We start from the raw sequence: 14,763 nt of genomic DNA on the forward strand, positions 1-14,763 counted from the left end.
CTTCAGGCCTTCCTACCAGCCTCCAGCAGGTGCTGAGCTGTCATGTTTACAGCAAAGACCTGCTGATGGGCCCCGTTTGGGTTTTGTGAGCTGTAACACAAGAAGCTGTTTTTCAAACAAACTCCACGTTCAAAGCCAAGTTGGAGCACGCCAGCCAGCCGGTGCCTGCATGGGGATCCAGCCCTGCCCAGCACTGGTGCTGCTGGGAAGCACATCACCCTGCTCCTTTACTGCTGGGTTGCCACCACCTGTGTTCATGGTCTTCGAAAACCTCTTCTCTTGCCCTTTCATCCTTTTGGCAGCAGCTTCTCTGCCTACCCAGAGAAACTCATTTTTTGTGTAAAAACAAAATTAAGAGCTGATTTTCTCCCAGGTGAGGGTAGAGTTGTGCGGCTCCCGGGGGCGTACAGGTGGACAGGGACCTTGGCGGTGGGCGCAGGAATAAGCACTCAGTGTTGGCCATCCCATGCCCGTAGCAAAACCAGCCAGCCGTACCCTGGGACGGAGCAGGGGGCCCCGGCTGGCAGCGTGGGCGAGCCCCCCCCCAGCAGAAGGGTGTCAGCCTGCCCCCCCGCAGCCTGCCCCGGGGGAAGTCCTGGGGCGGTCACCAGCTGTGCCGTGTAGCGGCGCGACCGCAGCACAGCTGCACTGATGAAGATTAGAGCCGGTCAGGAATTTTCTGATGCAACTGCTTTGATGGAAAGTGCCAAAACAAAATGCAAACCACTTCTGTTGAGAAAAAAAAAAAAAAAAAAAAAGAAAAAAAAAAAAAGAGGAAAAAAGGCAAGAGCAATGAAAAAAAAAAAACCCTCCAACTTAGCCAAAACAAAACAGTTCTAGTATGAACCTGCTTGCTTTCCTGCTGGCTTGCTCACTTCGTAAAGCGAAGAGCTCAGGGGCTGACAGTGGCAAATTTGCTCCCTGGAGCCTGCCGAGGATTTATAGCCTTGAGAGAAGGAGTGGCTGCACCGGGCTGGCTGCACCTCCCCAGTGCTTTGGCTGGTGCCACCAGTAACTGTTATGGGAAAAAACCCTGTTAGGGATTCATCTTTCAGTGAATGTTTATGGAGGGTGGGGAAGGAGCGTGCCATATGTGCCTGATCCTCTGCAGTCACAATGTGCTTTGTGGAGTTAGGGCGTAGTAAGCGTGGCAAGGTCTGGGTTGGATCCAGGCTGCCTGCAAAGGGAAGAAGAAAAGAACGTCAGAAACCGGGAGGCAGAATTTCTGATTACTGTTCTGGCTCTTGGTGCAGATAAACATATTCCACAATTTCCCATTCCTTTCTGGATAATATTTTTCCTCTACAGAGCATCATTTGGTTGCAGGATGTAGATCATTATGGTTGTCTATTATCTCTCTGCTGGGGCGCTCACAAGACAACTACGTACTCGTGCATCCCGTGCACGAGTGTTTTGCACTATGTATCCCGGTATGTTCATGCTCCCCTCCACGTCTAAAACCAGAGTGTCAAGGCAGCTCGCGCTGACCACAGCTTCCAGCGCAGCAGCACGTTGGCACCGGCGCAGCCCCGTCGGCATCCCCTGGGGCCGAGGCTGGGGCTGAGCCCCCCGTGGCTGCTGCCCTGTGCAAGCACCTCCATGCTGGAGCCGGCGGGCGGACCCTCCTCTGGACCCAGTGCCAAACACATCCTGAAAGGATGTGATTATTTCCTTTCTATAACTATTTTGGCAAACGCCCTGTCTCCATGGAATAAGAGGTTAACGGGCGTACGGAAGAACAGATTTTGTGCTGCCTGGCACATGGTGCAAGGCCTTGTGGAACTCCAAAGTCCATCAAATTCAGTGGGACTTTTTCTGTTAATTTCACTTGAGCTTTAGATTAGATCTGTAATTTTCAACTAACTTTTTTTTTGTTATTTCAACATGTTTGATTTTGTACTCTCTGTTTAATTTTAAATATTTTTTTTCGTTCAGTGCATAATTTTTCAAACTCAATGTAAAGAAAAGTTTTTAAGGGTCTTTTGGAGAAGGTACACCAGTGAGAAGCTGATTCCAGTCCTGGTTGTAAACTCCAAATATTTATTGATCTTGGAAAATACTTATCTAGTTTTCTCTGGATTTCCAGCCTTTTCTGGGCCTGAATACGCATTTATATATGCAGTTGTATGTTAGGGAGGGGATGTTGTTTGGAAGGGACTGTATTGGCAGAGGTTTTTTTCTTTGTATGCAGATGTTGAATTTCTTCTGGGAATGTCAATAAAGAGACTCACATCAAATCGAGACATGGATTTAGTGACGTTAACCATGTATCCTGGCTATAAAACTTTGTCATCTCTGCACGTAACTGTAAACCATTGTTTAGATGATTTACTCCTTATCTGTAACTATGACAATGCTCTCAGGAAGCTGATGGCTGCATATCTGTCTTGGTTTGCAGCTGCTAGTAAGTTATCAGCACCCCTTGTTCTGTTAACAAGGTTGTTAGTATGTATACACAGATCTGGTCCAAGTTTCATAGTGTAAGTCAGACCAAGGTTTCTTCTGCATTTCTTGTTCCTGCTTGCCCTGGAAATCTTTGCCATTGCTCAAGTAAGCTCTCAGTTTAAGAAGCTGCCTAAGGATAAAGTTCTGTCATCTTGGCAAAACTAGCTTTCCCTAACAAATGTTTAAGGCATTGTCAAATATCACTTTAATTTAATTATGTTTAAACGTATCTGAGATGGCTAAATGGTTTTTGGCTAACTCTGCTTAGCCAAAATGGTTAGCTTGGGGATATTACCTTAATCAAACATTTCTCATTTAAGTCCTTTAATAAATTAAAATTTGGAAGCCGTAGTTAAACATGGTCCTTTTAGAGCCACTTTATCAATAGACGAAGTTTCTAGTTTGTGCTAGATCAAACCAGGAAAAGAATTAGATGAAGAAATTATTTCCAAGCCAACTGTGAGGCTTCACGCATTGCAAGGATGAACTGATTACTTTTTGTCCAGGAAATTTTACTAATGTATCTGAAAAGTTTTGTATAATCTGTTCATACTCAGCTGTGATGTAGCAAACGCAACAGGAAAGCAGAAACCTCTAAGAACAGGTTATGTCTTTTAATGATGAGTAAAGCATCTGAAATGAAGACAACAAACAGCACAAGTGGATTTCATGCTTGTCAGGGAGTCACAAAGCTTTGATGGCACAGACGGTCCTACTGCTCATTTCCACAGCACCTGTCACAGTGGCCTCTGGTCCTTGGGAGGGCTGGGAGGGGCTGGAGTAAACAGTCGTTTCACTTCATTCGTGTCATATTTATAAAGGTCAAATATACAACATTCTGTGACAATGAATAGCTCGTTTTCTAAGCACATCTATTAAGCAGAGCAGATGCATGTCACGGTTTAACTAGAAATTCCAGTATTCCAACATATGTTCCCTTTCATATGCTATAGGGGAAAAAAAACACCCTGAAATGAAAAAAGTGTTTATAGAAAGAAAAATCTTGGGAACATTTGTTTCTGTTGAATCCACTGGTTTACTCTCCCCCTACTTTTTTTTTTTTTTTTGTATTTACGTTCAGTAATACATTCCATTTATGGAAAACTTGGGCAGTCATACGGTGTGCCTGTGCCACCTACCGAGCGTGGTCCCGAGGCAACCTTCTCGTCTGTACTTGCAGGTTTAGGTTGCCTGCAATGGCAAATGCAGCACAGCCTCCAGATCAGGCAGACCCCACATCCCCTGCCACCGCATCGCTGCTGAGCTTTCTGGCAAGCCATCCTGAGGCTCAGAGGCAGGTGCTGGGAAGCACCGTCTAAAAAAGCTGGGCGCAATGCTAGGTACCTTGTGATTTGGGAGCCCAGTAGCCACATTTCTGTGTTTGACTTTGGACTCCCATACACATCACACGGCGTAAATGGAGAAAAATGTGCAGTGTGACCTGGTGAATTTGGGGTGATGAGAATCCTGGCTTGTAATAGGAGATGAGAGGCTGGACAACAAGCCTGGACCGTTTTAATGTAGGCCTAACTCAAAAGAAAGTACCTTAGATCAATTCATCAAATCAGACTAGTTTTCTTAAAGTACCATCCAGGAGGAAGTCATGCGTTTGTTGGCCACAGAAGATGCCAGTTCTGCAGAAGCTGTTTACTCTGTCAAAAGAATGCTAATGGAAAGTCTCCGTCCCTTTCTATGCAAGCAATATTACTCAAGTGTTGTCTTTATCATGTTTTGGTCCTTTAACAACAATTTTCATCCAACTTTAATACCAGGTGGCAATAATAATAGTATCTACAAATTTGTTATTTTTGTAATTATTAAGAGAGGACTGGCTGCAGAGCGATGAGGAGAAGTGGGGGGAGCAGACTAGTTACTTCTATCATAGCTCTGACAAAATCTAAACTGACACATGATCTCCATAAATGACAGAAGAAGGCAAATTCCACAGATGTTCCCAGCAGCACTTACAAATCCAAAAGAGACGAAACTCTTCTCTGTGCTGCTGCCTGTACAAATTGCCTGCGGGGTGTTTCAAGAGAGAGCTGGAATGCCTTTTTCAAACCATTCACACTCTGCTGCCTGCGTTCAAGAGATGAGCTTTAAACAGACATGAAAAAAAAGAAGCACATACTCTGAATCAGGTTGAGATTTTATTCCATGAGGATGAAATACCTACACGGTGAGGTTTGGAAAGTTAATTTTGGATCAGTCTATCTTAGAAGTGGTTGCTTTCCACTTCTTAAAACAGTGGGGGAGGTTCAGCCATCTATTCCTACTGTGTTAGGGCTGGTAAACCTGGCACAGTGTCTATATTTTACAGCAAATTAGTTGCTGAAGTTAGTTTAAAAAATATAGGAGAAGCCTATGGTCGGCTTTAATTGATATCAAGGAATTCAAAACAGTCCAGTGGGTAGGAGTCAAAGTTGCAACAAAACCAGTAAAAAATACTACATATATTTTGCCAGCTATGCCTGGATTTAAGGGATAAACTCAAAATGTGTATGTAGTACACAGAATGTTAAAGACACAGGGCCCAGTGCGTCAGCTGTGACAGCCAAATCAGCAGCATTACAACTGCATAATTTTGGCATACACTTAGAAGCTGTGCTAGCATGTATCGCTAGTAATAAGGCCACAACTGGTGTAGCAAGGGAAGTTTGATAGAGGTCTGTCTTTATGAGTTCATAGTTCTATTACCAACCTGAATACCACTGGATGTACTCAAATGATGCACAGTCTTGAGTCACAGTTTGAACTACATGTTCCCATCTGCGGGAAAGGACCAGCGGTGCTGCTCTTTGTGTTCAGCACATTGTTTGTTTTAATTTAAGAAGAGCCACCTTAATTTACCTCCAGCAATAAGGATCTCTGACACTTGTTGACAGCACCTGGTTAGGTATGTAACATGTACGATGGCTGATGCATTAGCCAGTGCAGCATAAGAACCATCCGTGGATTAACAAAGATGCCAGGGACTTAATTGTGCATAAACCTTCAAAAGATAAAATGCTGAAAGAATGCATTATACAAACTAAAATGTTTGCTGAAGAGAGGATCTGAGAGAAAATAACAGCTCATCCAGAGCAGAAGTGTTGTAAATCCAAAGGGTACCGACACAGCCGTAGGAGGCAGATCTTGTTCTGGTGACGTTAAGTTCCTGAATGTGGATACATCAAGGACACAGAACAAGGGGAGGGTGCAGAGAAAGAAAAGTTGTTTATTCCATGTTTCCCTGCACAGAAGTGCTTAATCTTGCTGTATGGTGAATTCAGTATTGAGTTTCGAAAGACACTTAAATGAAAATCCGGCAGCCCAGAATGGGACACCAACAGAGCACGTTGCCTGGCTTAGGATGGCTCGGGCAGTGCTGGCTGTGTGCAGCTCCTCTTCCTCCTCTTAACTCCAGCCATATCGACCCTATTGTGGCAATTTAGGGTTTCTTAGGGTGCTCCGCTATCACCCAACACTGAGGGGGAAAACAGGGTCTTTTAGGGCTCCTTGGCAGAATGTTGATGGCACTAAATCATAGTTACAATTAAAGCTTTATTTTCTTACCAGGATATTGTGATTAGCGTAACAGAGAGTTTGTGATCAGAATGGCACAGAATTTCTACAAGCAGAATCAAACTAGTACAACCTATAAGTAGCATAACTCAGAATTTATATTACAACTTAACTTATGATTTCTAATCACCGGGACCCTCTGCAAATTGGGTCAAATTTTAATACATGGTTTGCTGTATCAGTACAACAATTATAATCTAGCCTTGCAAATCGTATAAAAGAACACGAGTCACTCCCTCAATCCTCGGAGGAAGCTGAGGGTGGTGGGGGTGTCCCTGGCCACTCAGGGGTCCCAGGTCTCACTGTCCAGCATCATCTCTGGTCCAGGTTCCCCACTCAGGACTGGTAATTGCTTGCTTTTACAGCCAGTGCTCTGGGTGCTGTTATGCTTCTGTTTTCTGTGAGGGGGTTGTCACCCCAAGCTGGTGGGCAGGGTGCCTGGGACCTTCAAGGCTGGCAAGGAAGGGAGTAATCGAGCTGGTGCCCAGAAGTCTTGTGGCTGATGGGGAGGGGAAGAAGAAATCTCTTTGGTTTGTCTGCTTGGTTCACAGGACCTTCAGGGCCTGATAAGGAGGGAAAGGGAACGAATACATGATCCGCTCAATCGCAGAACAACTGCTTCCCTTATGAAATGGCGTTAGTTACGCTAACCGCACGAGCAGGGGTCGGGAGCAGGGAGTACCAGTCACACACACCTCTACAGGACACCTGCAGAAGTATCTCCTCTTAGTGTATGTGCAGACAAAATACTTTCCCGTCCACAAAATCAGTGCTGCTCCTTTACTAAACCTCCTAAAAGACGATTCTGTATAGATATATTTATTTTGTGTTAGCTTTATTGATGGCCAGTGTACGCTGGTATCAGTGAAGCATAATCTGTCTCATTAAATAGTTAGGAGCTTGACATCTTTCTGCATACAGTTTTTATACATTGCGTATTTTGTAATCACGTGCTGCTCATGGATTTAATGTGTTCACATTTTCTAAACACTTGCTGGAAATAAATCCTCTGACTTCTTTCAGCAAGTTTATTTCGGACCGAGAAAGCAGAAGAAGTCTCACAAACAGCCACCTGGAGAAGAAGAAATGTGATGAATACGTAAGTCTCTCTTGCTGTTCTTTTCCCTGTCAAAATGAACTATATGTTGTGCATATGAAGGGCCTTTAGACACATAGACACAGTCTTCAAAAATGCTGGGCACACACAATTATAAATGAAATTCAGGTTCCATTAGGAACTACCTGTGCTTAGCACTTAAAAAAAAAAAAACAAAAAAACAAGCATTTTGTTCAAGTTGAGGCAAGGGAATCCCTCTGGCCTGTGTTAAGGCAGGAAGTCCTGGTGGTTCCTTATGGCCTTACAATATATAAATCATAAACTTGATATATATCTTAATATATAAACTTGAAAGTGTAGGAGGAGTTGTGTATTGCTGATACCATTCATGTCAGTTTACAAAATCTGCAGGACAGTGATCAGAGCGTAGCTGTGACAGGGTTCAGCAATGATTTTTCTTCTTTCAAAATAATTTTTATTAAGTCCTTTCCATAGCCGTAGTTACCTTATATCTGATATATCACAAAATGTGACACTTGAAGCATAAATGCATTTCCCTGCTCCATTCCAAGCTGTTGGTGACATATGTATCTTTATTTCTCCAGATCCCAGGAACTACTTCACTGGGGATGTCAGTCTTCAATCTCAGCAATGCGATCATGGGCAGTGGGATTCTGGGTCTCGCTTTTGCCTTGGCCAACACAGGAATTCTCCTTTTTCTGTAAGTATTCATGTGGTGAGGAGCTGATCTCCGGGCAGTTTCACTGTGCTTAATGAACGTGTGCACTGCCAGCAAGCGGAGGGATTTATAGTCCATCTGTAATCAAGTACAGCATTCAAGCCTGGAAGTGTTAGCTACAAGTTTCAGAATTTTTTTTCCATCAAATTTTTTTGGGGGAAAAGCTACTGCTTGTAATGCAAGACCAAATTAAGTCCATGTTATTTACTACAGACCCGAGCCTAGCCAGGGATTTTTCCTGTGGCCCACAGGCTACACATACATTGGAAATACTCAGTAGTAATAATTGCAGTAGGATAGTACCTAGTTCTTACTTGTGTCACAGGATCTCCAGAGCTTTCATCAAAGCATGGTGCAATAGCTACTTTTTTTTTTTAACCAAGAAGAATATTTATATTCCTTTATATGTTACATATAATATTTTCATCTCACTCCCACAGTTTCTTCAGTTTCTTATGTGAGAGTCCTTGAGAGCCAACATAAATATAGCCAAGATTTTAGTATAAAAAAAGAGTTGAGGTAGAGTACTTAACTCTAGCAAAAAAGAGGCATTTTGTAAAGGAGAATTTTATAGTGTAAAAATAAAATTATGCCAGTGAATGAGTAAGACACGCTGTTATTCTGGATCGCAGTATGAAACATTTCATTGTGAAAAGTGATTGTTAAGAAATCAGTTGGGAATTGTGTGCAGATTTCAGTGATAAATGTTCTTTGAGAGAAGAAATACAATAATTTACAATCTTTGAGAACTGTTCAACACTGTTATTGAGTTTACAGATTATTCTAAAGAGATGTAATTTCTTGAATGCCAAATCTAAAAGTCTAGAACTTTTGTTATTTCTTAGGTTTTTGGAAAATATATAATATGAGCCCCCTGTATAGCAGAGTGGATGGCCAAAGTGGTATATATAGCCATCTGCTCTGGGGTTTTGTGCCAGGATAGCTACATCCATGCTGCTATCTTACAATTTGCTGTGGTTGGGTAAAATCTAGGAATAGTCCAAGGAGTTAATCCATTTACATTAAGTATGTACAAAGTCTCATAATTGTGTTGTCACTAAGCTAGGCTATAAAGTAGCCGGGCTCTAATTTAGATCTTTCTTATGCAGAGCGACAGAGCTTATTTTATTTTTGCTGCTTTTTTTACCCAGTACTCTAACCTGTATGTGATACTCCACCCATGCTCTGACAAGCGCATCTCTGAGGGCACAGACTGGTGGTTGCAAAAACTGCTTTAACCAGGAAAAAAAAAAAGTTACCTCTCTTCAGCCTTGTTACCTCTTCTGTGATAATAGTGTCTCAGCCAAGGAGCACCCTCAATTTCTCCTTTTACTGCTTTAGTTTTCTATAATCTCATCCTCTTCTTATTCTTCCAGCAGTTTTTCATGAGAGTTATGTGAAATGTATTTGTTGTCAAGGATGTAAAAGGTGGTTTCTTTTAAGTGAAGTAGATCAGACCAGTGATGTGAACACCAGAGAAACTTCTAACAGCTTGTGATGGTGACTGGGCTCATCTTGTCCTGAGTAGTGAGTGTGTAGATCTGTACTACCACATTGTACAAAAAACTGCCAAACCTGAATGTAGAGATTTTATACAGTAAATAACAGAATTATTCTCTACAGAATTAACTGTGTATATTTAAAAATGAATAATTTTTTTTGTTAGCTTTATAATGCCTTTAGATCTGTTGGCCTGGAGATAGACCAGCCCGCTGAGATCAAAGGTAAGGAAGGTATCAGGACCTAACTGACCAGGCTAGCAGAGCTTTCCCCTTTGAAGCCTGGAGATACAGGATCCTAGTGTGATGTCTGTAGTTATGCCTGAAAGTTGAACTGCTTTAAATATTGTTTTATCATGCAATAATCTCAGAGTTAAACCCAGTCCATTAGTGTTAGATTTTTTTCTCACACTCTCATTCAGTGCATTTTTCCCATAAATGTATAGTTCCGTTGTCGCTACCACAGGTAGATCTTAGAATTATTTCTGCTTTATAAGTGATTAAAGATAGACTCCTAGCAATATTTTCATTGCTTTTTGCACATGAGAAAGCACTTAAATTCATTGCTCTTGAATAGCACTGTTCTGGAAAGTTTCCAAGTTGCTTCATCCAGTATTGGCATGCTCCATCCCTGAAAAGTAGAAAGCAGGGGCAAAAAAATTAAAGGAGCATTTTCAGCACTAACAAAGCAGACCCAGCCTGACCTCCACTCTCACAACTTCCAGGCTTCTGCAGTGTGAAAGTGTGCACTGCTGTGCACACCTGGATCAGTTCAGATCCTGTATTGGCATAAGACATGCAAAATAAACATGGCAATGTGTGTATCCTCTCACATCCTATTTGCGTAACTTACTGCCGTAGCAAAGCGTCATGCTTTCTAGGCAAAACACCTGAGGTAGGAACTCACAGGAACCTAATCCCAGTACTGTTGATAACCACAGCCTAGACCAAAGAAGAACATCCTTTCCTGTATGCAGAAGGGGAGAAAACCTTGCTGCAGAAAGATGGCACAAAAGGCTTGGGAAGTTAGAGACGGACCAGGCCACCTAGGGATGGCAGGAGCGCTCCTCACTGCCCATGGTTTCACCCTGGAGAGCCAGGACCAGAACGACGGATCGTGTTAGAGACATACGGGTTGGCGAAGCGCAAGGTGCCTTCAGCCTGTGCTTAGCCTGGCATTGCACATGATCTGAAAAACCCAGCTGGGGTTTGCTAGATAAGGTAGGGTTTGAGACTACAGCTGAAATTTCACACTTCCTTCTGCAGCTGCTTCTGCTAGGGCTGGCTGGAAGCAGTCACGAAGCCACAGCCCAACTCCTCCAGAGGTTTAGGGCAGGCTGTCAGACCAGCCCTCGGTGGCAAACCCCATGCTCTGCTGTGCTCTTCTGCACCCAGCACCTTGTGAGCGTTCAGAGCTGTTCTGTGCAACAAGGCAGGTGACTGCACGAGCCTCACAGGTCTTCTGGCCCCAGAGTCTGGAACTCCACAGAGGGCCAGGGACAGCACATGTTTCAGCTGGCCTGGTAATGTGGCAGCTGGGAGCAAACAGCAGTGGCACTGCAGGAACAATTTGTTCTTCCCAGCACTGTATCAGTCCCCTGCTCTAAATTGTTTATTCTGGATTTGTTGGAGGGAGGTGACTTTTGCATGTGCCGGTTGCTTGCATAGCTGCCAGCACTTCTTTAAAAGCAGGCAAAATAGAATTAGGGGAGTGCTTTTGGGACTGCAGTGCAGGCTCCCCTGCTTCTGTTTTGAATTTGTGCAGACCGAGTGGCATGGACATTTTCATTCCTTTCCAAGGGGTGGTTCTGGCGTGAATATCCCCATCCATACCACAGTCCTAACACAAACAAGTTTTTCATACAGCGCTAATGAAAATGCCAAGTGTCTCTGTAAAAACCCTATGGGGAGCTAAGGACAACAGATCAGATAAATACCTGGCTGCTTGGGAGTGTTATTTTTACCGCTGCAAAGGCTCCATGAGCTCAGTGCCTGAAAAACGGGAGCTTTTAATATTAAAATAGACTCGATGCTGGCATGCAGAGCCAGAGCCATTTGGGGCTGGGAGTGAGTCAGCCCAGCAGCCGAGCACCGAGGGCTGCAGCACCGTGCCTGCAGGCAGACAGGCGTAACAGCCCTTCAGGGAGCACGGGCAGGAACAGGGCTTAGCAAATCTGTAAAAAATGGAGCAGAGTGACCTCAGCCAGCACAATCTCCCTTCCCTTCTCCACCTTCTCCAGGAGAAACACCCTCTGAGCTGTGAAAAGAGTTTGTTGTTATTGTCAACCATCAATCTTTGTTGGCAAAAGAACAGTTCCTCCCATCACCTCTTTATGTTTCTCCCTGCTCCGCTGGCCCCAAGAAACTTGTAAGTTATTATTTAGCGCTAAAGTATTTCTAGTCTAAAATAATAAAAAAGTGGGGGGAGGAAGCTTCTCATCCTGTTCTTTTTATGTATTCCTATGAAAAAGATGTGTTGCTGCCTATCTATGGCAGCAGCTTGTTTTCTGTTAAATTTTAGGCTTGTTTTTCTCGGTGTCCTGAGGGTAGTTGTCATAATAAAGAGAGGAATTGCCAACAGATTGTCTGAATGCTCTTCACACACATCATGAAAACATCATCAGGTCTTTGTGTGTCAGAGTGTTGGACGGGAAGGCACACATGGTGCTTGGCTTAAAAACATAGAGCAATGAGCAAATGTGGTTTTATGCACATAGCCCCCGGCACTGATTAATTATCGTTTGTGCCAGCAAGTTCCCTACACAAACAGTTTGGTCATTACTTCCTGCAGTTCTTCTACATGAAGTCAAATTATGGATCACGGCAGATCAGGAGTGACATTAGTGAGGGAACAACAGTGTCCCCACCTAGACAGAGTGTAAGCCTTTGGTTTCTGCCTTTATTCCCAAGGGAAGCCAGTCAAGCCTTAAATTCCCTCCTCTTCCCCCTCCTTATGCACTGGGAGGCACATAAAAAGATGTTTGTGCTCCCTTTTGGTAACATATGAAATATGTCCTTGGAAAAGATGCTTTCATTTGGTATGGAAGTCCTTATATGGAGGACTTCCCTTTCAAATTTTTACTCTGCTTCCAGGGAAAAAAGCTTTAGAGTGGGTGTGAGGGATATACCTGGCTCATCCCTTCTGTGATTAAATCTTAATTCCTATCTGAGAAGACATCTTCATTCTTGTTTCTTTCAATATGGGGAAATGTAACTCCCTGACAAGCTGTGCTCTGCAGCTCTGCTAAGTTTTACTTGGTTGAATCCCTCTGCATGCAGGGGTTTCTGCCTCCACGGTAGTATGGTGGAACTACAAACAGCATGTAAATCACATGTATTTTTAGGGCTTTTTGCATTGTTAGAAGAGTATAAAAATTATCTTGGAATCAACAGGAATATGACCTGACATGAAATACTGCAATGTTAGAGCTCAGCTGTTACAGTAAGCTTTCTTTTTGATTCTTTTGTAGGCTGCTTTTGGTTTCAGTGACGCTGCTGTCTATTTATTCAATATATCTCCTGTTGGTGTGTTCAAAGGAAACAGGTAATTTAAGATGTTATTATACCATTTCAGTAGAATTGTAAAGAACAAGAGCTGAAAAGTGCTCAAATAAGTCCAGGTGCGTTGTGTAAGATAGGAGTTTCTATTACTTAGCTGACACAGTAGAAAGGCCTAACACATTTTGAGTCAAAAGGCCAGAATTAACAAGAATTTACGACACGGCAGTGGAGAACAGCATCAGAACATCACTATATAGAGAAAAAATTTGGACGAAGTGTGAGTTTGCTACTGTGAACTGTAGTCTTCGGTGAGGTAGAAGGAACAGCTCATATAGTTTCTCTGTATTACAAAACCAATTGCAAATGAAATATAATGAATCTTTGTCTATGGTGAAGCTTACCTGGAAATACAGTTTGTCCTTAAAAGCTACTGTGAAATTCCTGATAGCCTTTTTGGTGAAGTACAAGGTATCCTAGAAGAAAATAAAAGGAAACAGCTCCCCCACAGAGAGAAGTATCTGTAAGCAAAATATATTCTAAATACAGAAATTAGAATTTACCTACAGTGTTAATAGTCACTGTGCTCTGAAGAGTCAAAGAATCTCTTTCTTTGGGTAACAATCTCTGAAGCCAGATTTTTAAAATTATCTGTGCACAAGAACACGGTAATATTTTAATATGTAATTTGGACACATGAGTTACTGTTATAGCATGTATAACGGCAGCAACTGCCTATAAAATTAGGTACATATGCCTAATTGTGGACACATTTGTGCCCTGTTAGTTTCCCAAATCTAAGCCCTGGTTTCTATGCTGCTGGTACATTTAAGCTCAAACTTATTGTTTATATAAACTTCAAAGCAGAAATGTCAGCTATAAGGAAATATAGAGAAAACCAAACAATGGGATGCATTTTTAAAATCATCTGTGCGGTATAATGTCTGTAATATTTCTCTTTCTGTTCTCATGTATCTCACCATCTTCACAATAACCAGTCTTTTTCTCAGCCTAAATCACAGCCAAGAAAAAAAACATTTAACAGAAACATGAACCAATTAATATAGGAGTTCTTCAAGCTTGACAGATATTTAAAAAGAAGTTTTAGTTATAATTTACACCTTTCCCTGCTTTTACTAAAAACATACCACACTGAGACTTCACAGATTACAGCTTCGTCATTAGAAACTGTAAATCATCCTGTAAACCTCATTTGGATCATTTGGATCATTTAGTCAAAGCAAGCAAAATTGCAGAATTGCAGAACTGTGTGTGCTGGCCAGACTGCCAGTGGTGACCTGTGGGTCCTGCTGTAGCGAGTTTTGTCTGGAGAGGAGGCTTTCTACGTCACTCTCATTGCGGGTTCAACCTTAATTTGCCAGGATGGGTATACCAGAACTTAACATGTCACTAGGGGTATAGACAGACTCATTAAAGGGAATTAGTAGCCTCATTAAGAGCTTCAATTTCAAAAGTGACTGGTAGCCAATGATAACATTTATAGACGTCAAGAAAACATTCCTACATAAGCTTTAGCTCTAGTAATTACAAGAGAGCTCTATTTACTTGCAGAGGGCAGATATGGCTGGTTAGCTGAAAAGGAATCATAACTGTTTCAACTCAACAGCTTTTGCTGGTGTATTTGTTACCTTTCTCCTCGTTTCTTTTCATTCAGGCTGCATGGTGTATGAAAAGCTGGGTGAGCAGGTCTTTGGTACCCCAGGGAAAATGATTGTCTTTGGATCTACATCTCTCCAGAACGTTGGAGGTAAAGGAGATGAGGGGTATTGAAAAACAAAACCCAGGAACATCTTAGTAATGTTACAGCTACCAACCAGTCACATTCCTCCTCTCAGTGACATTTTAGGATCTTCATGCTCCTCGGTATAGCTGTGGTTAACACTTTGCATGCAGCTCTTTAAAAATGCTGTGTTACTGAATGATCAGTAGTTTACAGTCAA

At 42.5% G+C, this 14,763-nt stretch overlaps 1 protein-coding gene across 3 annotated transcripts in view; it reads left to right on the forward strand.

Moving 5' to 3' along the window:
• SLC38A1 (solute carrier family 38 member 1) overlaps positions 1-14,763 on the forward strand; it is a 42,266-nt gene that overhangs the window by 9,727 nt on the left and 17,776 nt on the right. For 2 of the 3 annotated variants that reach the window (XR_004408136.2, XM_033000033.2), the window contains exons 3-6: positions 7,033-7,108; positions 7,672-7,787; positions 12,775-12,848; positions 14,478-14,570. Coding sequence is in view for 2 of the 3 variants with exons in the window: in XM_033000033.2 (XP_032855924.2) it covers positions 7,033-7,108; positions 7,672-7,787; positions 12,775-12,848; positions 14,478-14,570 (359 nt within the window). In the remaining variant the exon portion in view is untranslated. Of the gene's footprint in view, positions 1-7,032; positions 7,109-7,671; positions 7,788-11,450; positions 11,673-12,774; positions 12,849-14,477; positions 14,571-14,763 lie in introns of those variants that run through there. The other variant, XM_033000035.2, reaches the window with a different exon arrangement.

This window comes from Tyto alba, unplaced genomic scaffold (genome assembly GCF_018691265.1).
Source record: "Tyto alba isolate M040663 unplaced genomic scaffold, T.alba_DEE_v4.0 Super-Scaffold_2, whole genome shotgun sequence".
In the NCBI taxonomy this organism is placed as follows: domain Eukaryota; kingdom Metazoa; phylum Chordata; class Aves; order Strigiformes; family Tytonidae; genus Tyto; species Tyto alba.